The sequence below is a fragment of the Protopterus annectens genome, chromosome 11.part0, assembly GCF_019279795.1.
Source record: "Protopterus annectens isolate FY-2018-M chromosome 11.part0, PAN1.0, whole genome shotgun sequence".
Lineage (NCBI taxonomy): Eukaryota > Metazoa > Chordata > Ceratodontiformes > Protopteridae > Protopterus > Protopterus annectens.
The window spans coordinates 527,382,538-527,394,937 of record NC_056745.1 but is presented as its reverse complement, the minus strand read 5'-3'; the positions used below and the strand labels follow the sequence as shown (position 1 = coordinate 527,394,937).

Sequence of the window (12,400 nt, the reverse complement as noted above, 5' to 3'; positions counted from 1 at the left end):
TGCTCATACAGGGAATCATGTGTGTGGTCTTCAGGCACCTGCATTCCACAATGGTTATTAAAACACTCTAATAATCTAGCATAATATCTGTCAACAGTTTCACCTTCTTGTTGGATGCATTGATTAATGCAAGTCCAGTCTGCCCTAGGCTTCCATTTCTTAGAGATTCGGTCTGTAAGACCTTTTACTCTGTTATCCAGTTCTGCGTTGCTATGTGGGAGTGGCTTGTGTTCTGCGTCATGGGGATTCCAGTTACCACTGATCATGTGCCAATCTGGACCTACGATTTGTCTAACTACTTTTTCTACTTCTTCTCCATTTAAATGATAACTTAACCTCATGCCATGTAAGTCTTCTAAGAATTTTCTGACATTAACTTTTGGATGGGGAATTCCCTCTGTAGCTTTCCGGATGTCTTCCGGTGTCCATGGTCTATATACTAGGAGAGTTGGGTCCTGCCCTTCCTGTCCTGCCTGAGGATTTGGTACTTCTATGAGTGGACATATCTCTCCTTCAGTCATAGCTCGTGAATTTTTGTTCATTTGATATAACTCAATATCCCCTGTTAAGTTACGTGTTCGAGACCTAGTCTCGACGGGATCTCTGACAAACGGTCTTGGCTTCGCGGAGACAGCCGGGTATAGCAGAGGTGGACCAGCTTGTCCACTCACTTTATATTCTGGTAAGGGAAGCAGAGGGGCTGATGCTATTACCAAATTATTGTCCTCTTTATCTAGAAACATAGCTTTTGAATTATTACTTTTTTGTTCCCTACGGTTTGCTTCCTCAATCCACCTGTGTGCCTGAGGAATGGCTAATTGACATTGCTTTTTTACCTGACCTTTTGCGTCGGATTTAAGCTGTTTGACAAGTTTAATAAGTGAGGATTTTTCTAATTTGCCATCAAATTCATATTTATTAACCCATTTTGTATAGTAACTAACATTGTCGGCACGCTGTAATTGCATATATTTTGCATCTTCAGTTAACGGTGGATCTTGGGAACTTTTTGTGTACTTATTTCCCATGTTATTCTGACTGTTAAAATGTTACGTAACCCTTCTTATTTTTATGTGGTACCACGATTTCTCTTTTTCACAGTTTATCTAGAATAACTGCCTCCCTATTCTGTTTCCCTGATCTATGACAAGACTGCAATCTTCCTGTCCCTGACTTGTACAAGACAAATCTCCTGACACATGATACAAATCAAGTCCCTGATCTAAAACAGAAAAAAAAAGGTAAATCTCACCTTACCTGAGCCTCCATGATTGATCGTCCGATTCGAGGAAAAAAACGTTATCTCATCCTCCAGTCGCAGATCAGAACAGTGGCAGGCCTCTTTTGAACGACAATTCAGTCGGAGGTCTTTCAGAGCAGAAGAACCGATGTGGTCTCTTCCCCATACGGTTTCATGCCACCTAGCCCATCTGACCTGAGGCGAAGTGAAAGTTTCCGGTCCAAAGGACCAATCTGGCAACGGAAAAACAACTTCAAAAAGATCAACACATGGCAGGTTCAGGTTAAGGCACTTTAATCTTGCAGCAAGGAGACATAAACGTGCTAATACAGATTTTGTCCAACTAGAATCAGGAAGTGAAGCCATTCTTATACATTTCTTACAAGACATTGCCTACTAAGCTGACGTAATAAATCACAAGTTCTTACAATATTATTTCATAGCAGCTGTTTGTCCATGATTTTCTGCTGGCATATCAAGTTTATAAAAAAACTTCCTAAGAAAAACAATGTGGCCTTGGAGACCACCGGTTAGATACAACTTCTCACTATATGATGTTACCATTCAAGGTACTATGGCTAATTCGAGCACAAAGCAAGCACAGATTATAGTTCATTTCTTCAAGCAGTCTTTGTTCAACTGTATCTATCTTTTCTGCAGCTGTGCATGTTCTCATAACACGAACAGAGCTGATTGTCCAAGTTCAATAACATTATAGAAAACAGTATTGTTCTATTCATTATTTTCCTGACCTAGCAGATAATCACCTGCTTCTCAGTAAATTTCCAAAAGGCATAAATATGAATTTTGCTGTGCTAGCAAATATTAGGTCAGAAAGCATCTTGTAGTTTCATGCAAAACTAAGCTGTACATAAAATAGAATAAAATGTGTTAACCCTTTTAGCTTCTAATAAGCACTAAACATATACATTAATACATATTTTTCTAACAACTTGCAAACTCAATCTGAGGTAACGGAGAGGGGGATTGTGGGTAAGAGTTTAGCTCGAGAGTTTGAAGCTGATGCGAGCTTGGAAAATGGCCGGCTCGGTTCCGTGCTCGGAACCGATATCCATGCGTAATGACTGAACGAGAATCAGCAATACAGATGGAACGTTATGGTAAGACATAACTTCTTTTTCAGTTGAATCGGGCTACTACAAAGCAGTAATAACTGCAGCAGAATAATACAATTGAGTACTTTTAAGAAGAAGCACAAGCAAAATAAGGTAATAAAGTGGGATGAAACACAATTTCAGTAAAAGTAAATGAATAAAGTGCAATATTTTTTATATAAAAAAAGAAAACGAGCAAACTGATTTAAACAAATTACTCAATTTAAAGAAGCTCAAAAATGAGCCCTGTTCCATTAGTCTTCAATCAGACAAGTTCTAACAGCACACTCCTGCCACTAGGGTGCAGGGGAACCTTCTGCAAAAAAGATGGCCTGGATCAGTGCTCAAGTTATTCAAACAAAGCTAGATTCAGCAGGCCTGAATCTAGTCTATGCTACAACAGACAAGGTGCACCAATATCAGAAAAACAGTTAAAATAAGCAGGCACAGTAAGCCTTTGGCCAGAAATTCCCAGCTCAGAAGGGCAGAAACTAGTCTCTCCTCCCACAAGAGTGCAGACCACAAACCTTATTAATGTAAAATAACTGGCCTGGAGCCCAAGTGCTTAATCAGAACTAATACACTTTTAGAATAACAGACACTGAGCCTTCAAGTCAGCTATGGACTATGGCCCATGAATGCAATTTAGATCCCTATATGGTAAGAAGTCCCTTACAGTATTCAGGGAGACAAAAACTCTGGGGCCAGTTGCTGCCTGTGCGTTTAGCATGCACTCAATGAGCGAGGCAAGTACAGCAGATAGTGTTTAGACACTTTCTGTTTGATGGATAGTTACATAAAGAGGGCTAGTTGTGTTGTACACTGTAGGTAGTGATAAATATAAGACTCCTGACATGGAGTAGGCATGTAGGTTAGCCTGATTCACTTCTTAGTTCCTAACAGTGGAAAAACATTGTACTACAGCCTTGGAGGCACCATTTGGTTTAGCAGTCCTTAAACATGGGTTTCACAGATAAATATATTCAGAAGAGGCAATCTTTAAATACAATACAAATAAAATACAAGCAAACACAGATGATGCATTATGGCAAGTCTCATTTAAACAAGCACATATAGTTTAAGCAGTATTTCAGCAAAAATGAATCATGAAAACAGAATAAATGGCAAAAATAAGCACATAGTCCATAAACTTACAGTCAAGGTGCACACGCAGCTCTCACCTAGATGAATAAAATGCTGCTGACAGTATGTGTATTAAGTTGAGTGATTGCTGAGATATTGTAAGTTGTTTACAAAATATGACAAATGTAATACTTAGTGTTTACTGTGACTAGTAAAATTCTGTTTAATACCTAGAACCTAAAGAGTACTACCACTATAAAAAAAAAATAAAAATAGTTTGTGTTGAAGGGTTTGCCATTTATACTTTTTTGATAAACACTATGGTTCCTGAGATATGTATATTTGTTTCCAATGTGAGGACATAATTTGATTGTATCAGAAGACTTAGGCTCCGCCCAGTGGAAGTTACAATGCAAACTACCTGAGCTCCATTAAATAACATATCTTACTCCTCCTCCTCCTCTACTGGGAGACTTGTTTTCCTCTAGCTTTAGCATTAGTTTTTCATCATAGCTTAGCAGTACGTTAATGTAGTTTAGTCCTTTTTCTAACTTAATGTTTCTACTTTTGAATACTGTTGGCTTTAATGTTTTTCCATTCTTACTGTTAAGAGCACAGAAATATATTATATGGTACGTTTTGGTAATATATTATTATATTTTAGGTTAGTGTTTATATTCTCCTCCAGGTGTGTTCATGGCTGAGTCACAACCCTTTAAGAAATGTTCAAAGTGTGGCCATAGATTACCCTCTCAGGATCCTCACACTTTACGTTTATTGTATGGGTGCCACCTATTTGGACACACAATGCACTTTGTTTGCATCCGCCAGATCAGAGCTTTACAAGCTCATCAAGACAAATTGGTGGTGAAGGGACTTCTCCCTCTACAGACAGGGCTATGTCATCTTACTCAACTGCTAAAAAGCTAGACAGAGCTTGATCCTTGTACAAGGTTTCAGATAAGGAGAAAGACAAAGAAAAGAGTTAACCTGAAGAAAAGGAAAAGGACAAGTCATCGTATTCCTAAAAGGTCTTCAGATCCATCATTTCCAGTCAGACCCGCACTTAAGTCAGCTAAGGGATCGCAACCAACAGCTTCCCAGTCCTGACCCTCCTCCCTTCGGCCCCAGTTTTCACTAGAACCAGTAAACCCCAAACTGCATTTTCCAATCGTACAAGAGAAAAGATATTCAAGAACTTCTTCAGTGGCTACCCGATCATCTCGGAACTTGACAGAGTACGTCAAAAGGATGATAAGGAAAATTTTGAGGACGCAGATTCAACTTGTGGTTTTGTCAGTACCATCCCCTGGGAATGTATCGACTTTTGGTCATCCTGCTCCTCCACTCCTTCTGCTTGTTGTGGTCTTTTCTCTGACTCTGACGGCACTGGATCAGACTGATTCCAAAGCGGCTCCTTTAGTGCTGGCAGTCCCTTTGACATCAACTTTGACAGTCTCCCTATTCCTCTTGACTGTGATGCCCTTGGATTGGGAAGGGATTCAGAGACACAGTGTTGGTGCTGACCATCGGAGGTAGAGTTCAACACCAAGATTTTCAGAGCCATCTCTTTCCTTAGGAGCCTCAGCAATAGACAGCTTGTGTCCAAGGTCTTCCTTGGGGCCAGGAATGCCAGGAGTCAGAGTTTATCCTGCTTCCTTGGATCTAGAGGTATCCTTGGCTCCAGTAGCAGCTTCTTTTTTCAAGGTAGTTGAAAGGGTTTTGGGCATATCCAAACAGAAGGCACTTTCTCATAGCTCGGTTCCACCCAAACCCCAGCTGGATCCTGTAACTCCACTTTTCCCTCATCCTACCAGACAGGGGCAGTCAACACCACAGCCTTCTGGAACCACTTGCTCCCAGTCCAATTCTGAACCTTCTGTCTCCCCAACAGAGTCAGTTCACAAGAAATGAACGTGCAAGCAAAAGCACATAGACTTCTTCCAGGAGTCGGTCATGGAAGATACAAATTTGGATGAAGGCGAGGGTTCACCCAGGTCTCCCTTAGAGGATATTACCGTTAGTGAAATTTTAGAACTTGTAAAACAGAGAGGGTGTTGGTCCACCAAAGATCCCTGTCCTTATGAATCTGTATATCTAGAGGCCTTTGGTTCCAACTCAGCTTCATCTTGAGAGATACTACCCATTAATCCTTTGGTTGATCTTATGACGCAGTGGGTTGGAAGGATCCTGATGTGGTAGAGCCCATTCCAAAAAAGCCGGATGGAATCTTACAAGCTCCTAAGGACAAAAGCACTGGGGTAAAGGTCCCCTTAGTGGATGCCATGGTTGAAGTAGCAGCCGCAAATAAAGAATTATCTCAGGAGAGTTCCTCTATCCATCCCTCTAACGGGGAGTCTAGGCCATTGGACAGATTTGGGAAATGGACATACTCATCTGCAACCTTTGCACTTGGGTCACTAAACTATCAGGTTTCAGAGGGACTTGACCAAAGAGATTCCAAGTCTCTTTTTGGAGTTATGCTAGTGGATGTTCAAAAGTCTGTGTACTGCCAGCTTTCAACTCTGCAGTCAACTTCGAATGTAGCCATGCGTCTCATTTCCAGTGCAGCTGATAACTAGAGTGACAGGCACAGGTATTACATGTGTGGATGTGTTTTTGTGAGTTTGCAGAAGGCTTTAACACTTCTTTCATCAATGCCTTTTATGATGGTTCCACACATTTTGGCCCCAAAGTTAAAGATACCTTGACTAGGAGTGAACAGTATGGCAAGACTCCCTCTGCAGTAGGCATTCGTTTTTCTGCACCTCAAAGGTCCTACTCGAGGAATCAGACAGCAGGAAAACAGATGTAGTTTCACAAGTCACCGAGTCTTACCAGGATCACCCTGGAGATAGACCTCCACGTGGCAGAGGTGAAGGTAATGCTAGCAGATGTCTCCCAAGAGACAGAGGCAGATCATACAATCAGGGCTTCCATGATCCATTTTTTGAGAGGCCCTATCAACATCCCGGAAAGTGTGCCTGACTGCTGCAGTTTGAAGGCAGTTGGAGGTGGGGACACTTATCTATGAACTCCCATGCCCGGCTGGAATTAACAAGAGACAAGTAGTTGCAATATTTAATATCCAGAGGCTATTCGGTTTCCTTTTCTTGTCCTCCAGTAAAGAAGAAAGTAATTTCCAGCATTTTACTCAGTCAATCGGAGCCAGCAGCACTAGAGGTTTCCAAGCTGCAAGAAAAAGAGTCCCCAAAGATCAACTAAGATATGGATTCTTCTCAGGGTTCTTTTTAGTTCCAAAGAAATGGGGGACCTAAGACCAGTTTTGTATCTCAGTCATCCTCAACCAGTTCATGAAACAGGCAAAATTCTGGATGTTCCACAATTCAGTTCATTTTGCCTCTTCTGAGGAAGGACAATTGGATGTGTTCAATAGATCTCCAGAATGCTTACTGTCATGTTAAAATAGAGAAGCAATCCAGGAGATTTCTCCATTTCTGGCTTAGAGAGACTTTCAGTTCAGGATCCTGCCATTACCAAGATAATGGCGGTGGTGGTGGTGGCATAGTTGTGCCTGCTTGGGATCCAGGTTTTCCTCTGTCTAGATGATTGGCTTCTAACTGCTACATCCAGGCATCTTCTGGTATGCCATCTGGACCTTCTTCTCCAGTGTTTGCTGGATTTAGGCATATCAGTGAATTTTCACAAGTGTCAGTTACTTCCAACACAACTGATAGAATTTATCAGATGCCACTTCAATACCACTCTTCAAATTGTCAGACTTCCACAACACAGTGTTTCTTCTCTACATTAAACAGCCATCCAGGTTTTACATCATCGCCACCCTATAGCACAATTGATACTACAACTGCTAGGTCTCATGGCATCTTCCGTATTAATGGTTCCCACGGCTCATTCCCACATGTGAATTCTCCAGTGGACACTTGCAGTTTACTGTTTCCAGAAGACTCATCATTTGTAGTACAGAAATTGTCTTACAGTAATTTGTAGACAGCACATCATGTGGTGGATTTCCTGACCTTCAGTAACAAAGGAGACCTCACATCAGTGTCTTGAAGAAGAGAGTAGTCCTCCTTGCACTGCAGGCTTTTGAGGATGACCTTCTTAAGGGTATGATTTCCATACTGTCAGGCAGTTTGGCTGTAGTATGGTAAATCAACATACAAGGAAGAACCTGTTCTTATCCCCTGTGTCGTGAGACCATTAGGGTTTGGCAATGGACAATGTCTCTACACCATTTTTTTGATAGTAACACACATTCAGGGATGACAGACTGAGCAGAACTCATGAGTAGTTCCTAAATCCATCAGTGGCAACGCTAATTTTCAGCCACTGGGGCCAACCTTGCTGTGATCTATTTGCCTCCAACCTGAGCAACAAGTGCAGCAGTTACTTTGCACTGGTCCCTCCACAGGGTCAATCACCAAGGGATGCTCAAGTCCACAGTTGGTCCGCTGGGCTGCTGTACGCCTTTCCCCATTTACCCCTCATGATCACATTCATTCAGAAAGCCAGACAGAGCAAGGCCAGAGTAATCCTCATTGTCCCCTTTTGGGCCCAACAAACATGGTTCCCCTTTCTGTGGCCTCTACTAGTAAATATACCATGGATGTTTGATTATTATCCAGGTCTTCTTTGTCACCTATCTGGACTGCCTCCACTGGATCAGAATACCATGAAACTAATCCCTTGGTTCCTGCAATTTTGACTGTAGCCAGAAATGCCAGGCTTCCCAGTTCTGCTGTTGATATAATAACAACCTCCCAGAAATCTACTACAAAAACAAACAGTAAATGGAAAATGTTTTCTTTTAGGGCTACAGCCAAGGCTTTGGACCCTTTCTCTGTTCTCATTCCAGCAGTGTTGGAATTTCTAGATGAACTCTTTCATTAAGGATCTAGCTATTCTACCATTAGAGTTCAGATAGCAGCAATTTCCAACTTTCATACTGTACAAATGATGCTTATTTGGCTTACTTAAAAATTTCAAAAGCCTTTCTTAGAGAAACCTTTCTGCTGCGTTCCCCCATTAGAGATCCAATACCTTTATTGGATATTACGATTATGCTCAAGGCCCTAACTTGGCCACCATTTGAAACTATGGCTACTGTAGATATTATGTTTTTGAGTTGGAAAACAGTTTTCTTAGTCACTACTACCTTCGAAAGACGAATTTCAGAATTACAGGCAGTGTCATGTAAGCCTCCATATTTATTCTCCATAATGATCATGTCTCATTCTGAATTAATCCATCCTTCATCCTAAAGGTGGCATCCATAACTAACCAACTTAGATTCTCTCTGCACCGGAATAAGAAAATCTCATAAATTTTTGTTGCCTACTTTAATGCTAGACTTGGAAACGCTGTTACAAAAGTTACTCTGTCCAGATGGTTATCATATTGCATCTCATTTGTATATGCATCATTGGGTTTACAGTTACAGTCCAAACCTAAGGCCCACTCAACCATAGCAGTGGCTCCATCAGTAGCCTTTTCTAAGAGACTACCAATTGACAACTTCTATGCAGCAGCGACCTGATCCACTGTGCGTACCTTTGTATCTTATTATAAACTGGATGTACAATCCAGGTCTTGCTCTTCCTTTGGCTCGACTATTCTCAGGAATGTCCTTCCTTGATACAGCTTAGGAATCTGTCCCATTTGTTGAATTGGACAGCAGTAGACAACATTAGATACAAAAGTTATGTACTTGTCATAATGATAGACCCATGTCTGATTTTTGTCCAGTTCAACCTCCCATCCCTCCACCCCTCTTCAGATCATTTGTATGGTTAGCTTTGAGATGATTGGGTGACATCCCCTGTATATCCTGCCCATGATTAATATTGTGTGTGACCAGTACTGTCACATGATGTTAATCATCTTACCTAGTCCATTTCTATTTTCTGTATGTAGAGACTACCTTTTTTCATTAATAGGTATACACATTTGTCTGTAAAGCAAACTCGATCAGAGGTATTGGAGTGTAATACAGGGAATTCTGTGTGGGGGAAGAGTCAGAGCCCTGGAACTACGAAAGCTTCTAATTCGGTGCTGAGGTTGGTTATGATCAGATTTGACATCCCATATGTTGAACCGGACGAAAATAAGTCTACATGAATCTATTGTGTTGGTAAGTACATAACTTTCTTTTTGCAGTTACTGAATATTTCTTTTATTTTTATGAGATCTGGTATTTTTCACTGCAGAGTATTAACATTTATGTTGGATAAGAAAATTACATTATCATTAGAGCAATGGCCTTGTTTACTTAAAGATTCTGAATAACATTACTCCTCACTAAATATATCAGCGGATCTACACAGAATGTACCACTTTTTATCAATTGTGCAGTGCAACCACTACAGGAATGTCATTATGATTGTCATGGTATAATGCAATGTGCTTTAAATATCTAACTTAATCACTTTTGTTTTATAGATTTGGTGCACTGACTGTAGATGGTGGCATTCGAAACTTCGACTGCATCTAGCTTTTGAAAGGGAATTGAATAAAGGAAACAGAGAATATTCATTTCAAACATGTTAACAGTCATTCCAGTTTTTTCTTTTTGATTTGACTTAAAAAAAGTATTTTTTGTATAATAATCTAAAGTAAACTGGTTTCATTTATTTTTGTTGTGGTGTTTGAGTCAGTTGTGGCATGTTCATGAAACTGCTGTTTCGCTTCTCCTGTCATCAGCCTTAAGACGTTGTGATTAATGGAAACAAGACTGAATCATTGTTAACTGCTTGCTGTGCGATTTGTCACTACTGTGAATTGCTTCATCTGAAGCTACTGTAGGCAGTTTTCATGTTGTAACTATGGTTACGACAGATATGAGATTTGTCAAGTATTACCATACCACTTATCTCTTACTATTCCAAGGCCAGCATAGAAAGAAGCATTAATTGAATCCAGCTAAGAGATCTCCCAAAATCAGCTACAAGTGACCAGAAATGATATATCTAAACCTAAATCTGTGAAATCTGTCGCACTTCTTTCTGAAGAATAATTCTTATTTGAAAAACCGAAATAAAAGAACTGTTAACAGCTGTCAACACACAAAGTGAAAGTGTTATAGAAAGGGATCCAAGTTATCAAAAGCAAAATCTTTAACATTACCAAACTGTGTGATATAGGGATAATGTCCTGACTTATGACTCCGATGTCCTGGGCTTTTGAGAGTTTGAGTAGCAGAGCTGGAACTTTAGAAGAAGGCAAGGAGAGAAAGAGGAGTGATAATGTAGTGTCAGCTTGCCTATCTCTATTGCAGGAGGGGTTGAGTATGTTGGCCTAGGGTGTAGGCATTGTACTGGACTTTCTCTTGGAGACCAGAGAACATGGACAAGTGCTTGTTGTAAGGGAGATAAAGCCGTCTTTGTCTTACATCCCTCAGTGAAGTGGGTGGTATGTCCTCTATTTAGACATAGTGCATGCTTCCTTTGAGTATCTATGGGCATGCACAGGGGGAAACATTGTGGCTGTGAAAAAAAATGATCCCTGATATGGATACTGATACACCACTCCCAGAGTTCAACACTCACTTCAAAGAAACATGAGCTCATGTCCCTGAGGGAGCAAATGTGTTAAGTTTACCATCCGAGGGAAAGCTGATTATTCAGAGGAGTATTGTTGTGAAAGAAAAAAATCACTAACATTGATAAGAGCAGTGTATTGTGAAGAAAAACACTGGATTCAGTGCAGTTCAAAAATCTTAAAAAATTGAAGCTTTAGAAGGGTGTTCCAGCAGAAAAAAATGTTTTTAATCTTTAGTTTGCCTGAGGAGGAAGATGTTTAGTTAGCAATTGCTTTTGTTTCAAAAGCTTCTCACTAAAACTATCTAGCAATAAATCAGTAATAGTAGACTGCTCATAAAGATTTGTTTCTTCTTTAAGGACCACCACATATATCTGCACGATTCCCCATTTCTGTGTTGTGTTTCTCCCTTATCTTTTGAATATAGCAGAACTGAATAATGCTACTGCTGTGGGAAATCACAAATTTGACTGTTTCTATCAACTTGCACTCCTGCAATTCCAGTACTGTGAGCCGTCTTAAACCCTGTAACAGTCTTACAGTTCTTTTGACAGTTTATGTGCACTCAGAGGGCTTGGTAATAACATCCTTTGTTTTCCTTTCTTCTTTTCTCGGTTGGTGCCCAAGCCTGCCCAAAGACCACCCTCCTTTAGTTCTTTTCTCTACATATACTCCTGATGTAGTCATAGCTACTGAAACCTGGTTAGAAAAATAAATAAAGGATAATGAGATCACACCACAAGGATACAATATACTCAGGAATGACAGACAAAACAAGCATGCAGGTGGAGTAGCTATCATCTATTAAAATTCTCTAACCATTATCTTACTCCTACAGGGGGTCCGAATGGAGAGATTGGGGTCCAAATGGATAGATGATATATCAACAAGCAAAGGAGAAAAATATTGCTGGAGTTCAGTTCATCCTCAAGTCTTGCTGAGCACCTTCACGAGGTGGACCCTGTTTTTCAGTAAATCTCACCAAGGTGACACTGATATATAGCCTGTATTTTATATAGCATATATCGCAGACAGAAGTAGGTTAAAAAATAAAAAAGATAGCTGGGTGCACAAGACCCAGGATGAAAAAGTGCCAATCCTGGTAGGTGCACTGGTGCCAGGACTGGAAAAAATGACACTATAGAATCCTCAAGACACGACAACATTCCTACAATGGGGCTAGGCCAGGACCATGGGGGGGATGCCCCCCCTCCCACTGTAGAAGGAAGAACTGATAGGCCACAAAAGAGCCATAAAGATGATAGAGTGGACTATTGAAGATAAGAAAGAAATTTATTAATATTATGCAAGAAGCCCAGAATTTCCAGACATAAAGTGTGCAAAAAGATTGAGAGAAATTAGAGGAAAGAAAAATACTTCAACAAGACAAAACTTTCAGAAGCTTCAAATAAAAAAGATTGTGCTAATTAATGCAACATAT

The 12,400-nt window shown here is 40.3% G+C and overlaps 1 protein-coding gene across 3 annotated transcripts in view; it reads left to right on the top strand.

Moving 5' to 3' along the window:
* TBK1 (TANK binding kinase 1) overlaps positions 1-10,052 on the top strand; it is a 3,544,425-nt gene extending 3,534,373 nt beyond the window's left edge. For all 3 annotated transcript variants that reach the window (XM_044088041.1, XM_044088040.1, XM_044088042.1), the window contains one exon: positions 9,862-10,052. In XM_044088041.1, coding sequence (XP_043943976.1) covers positions 9,862-9,913 — 52 coding nt within the window. In that variant the 3' untranslated portion in view covers positions 9,914-10,052. The remainder of the gene's footprint in view (positions 1-9,861) is intronic.
* Positions 10,053-12,400: the final 2,348 nt, after the last annotated feature.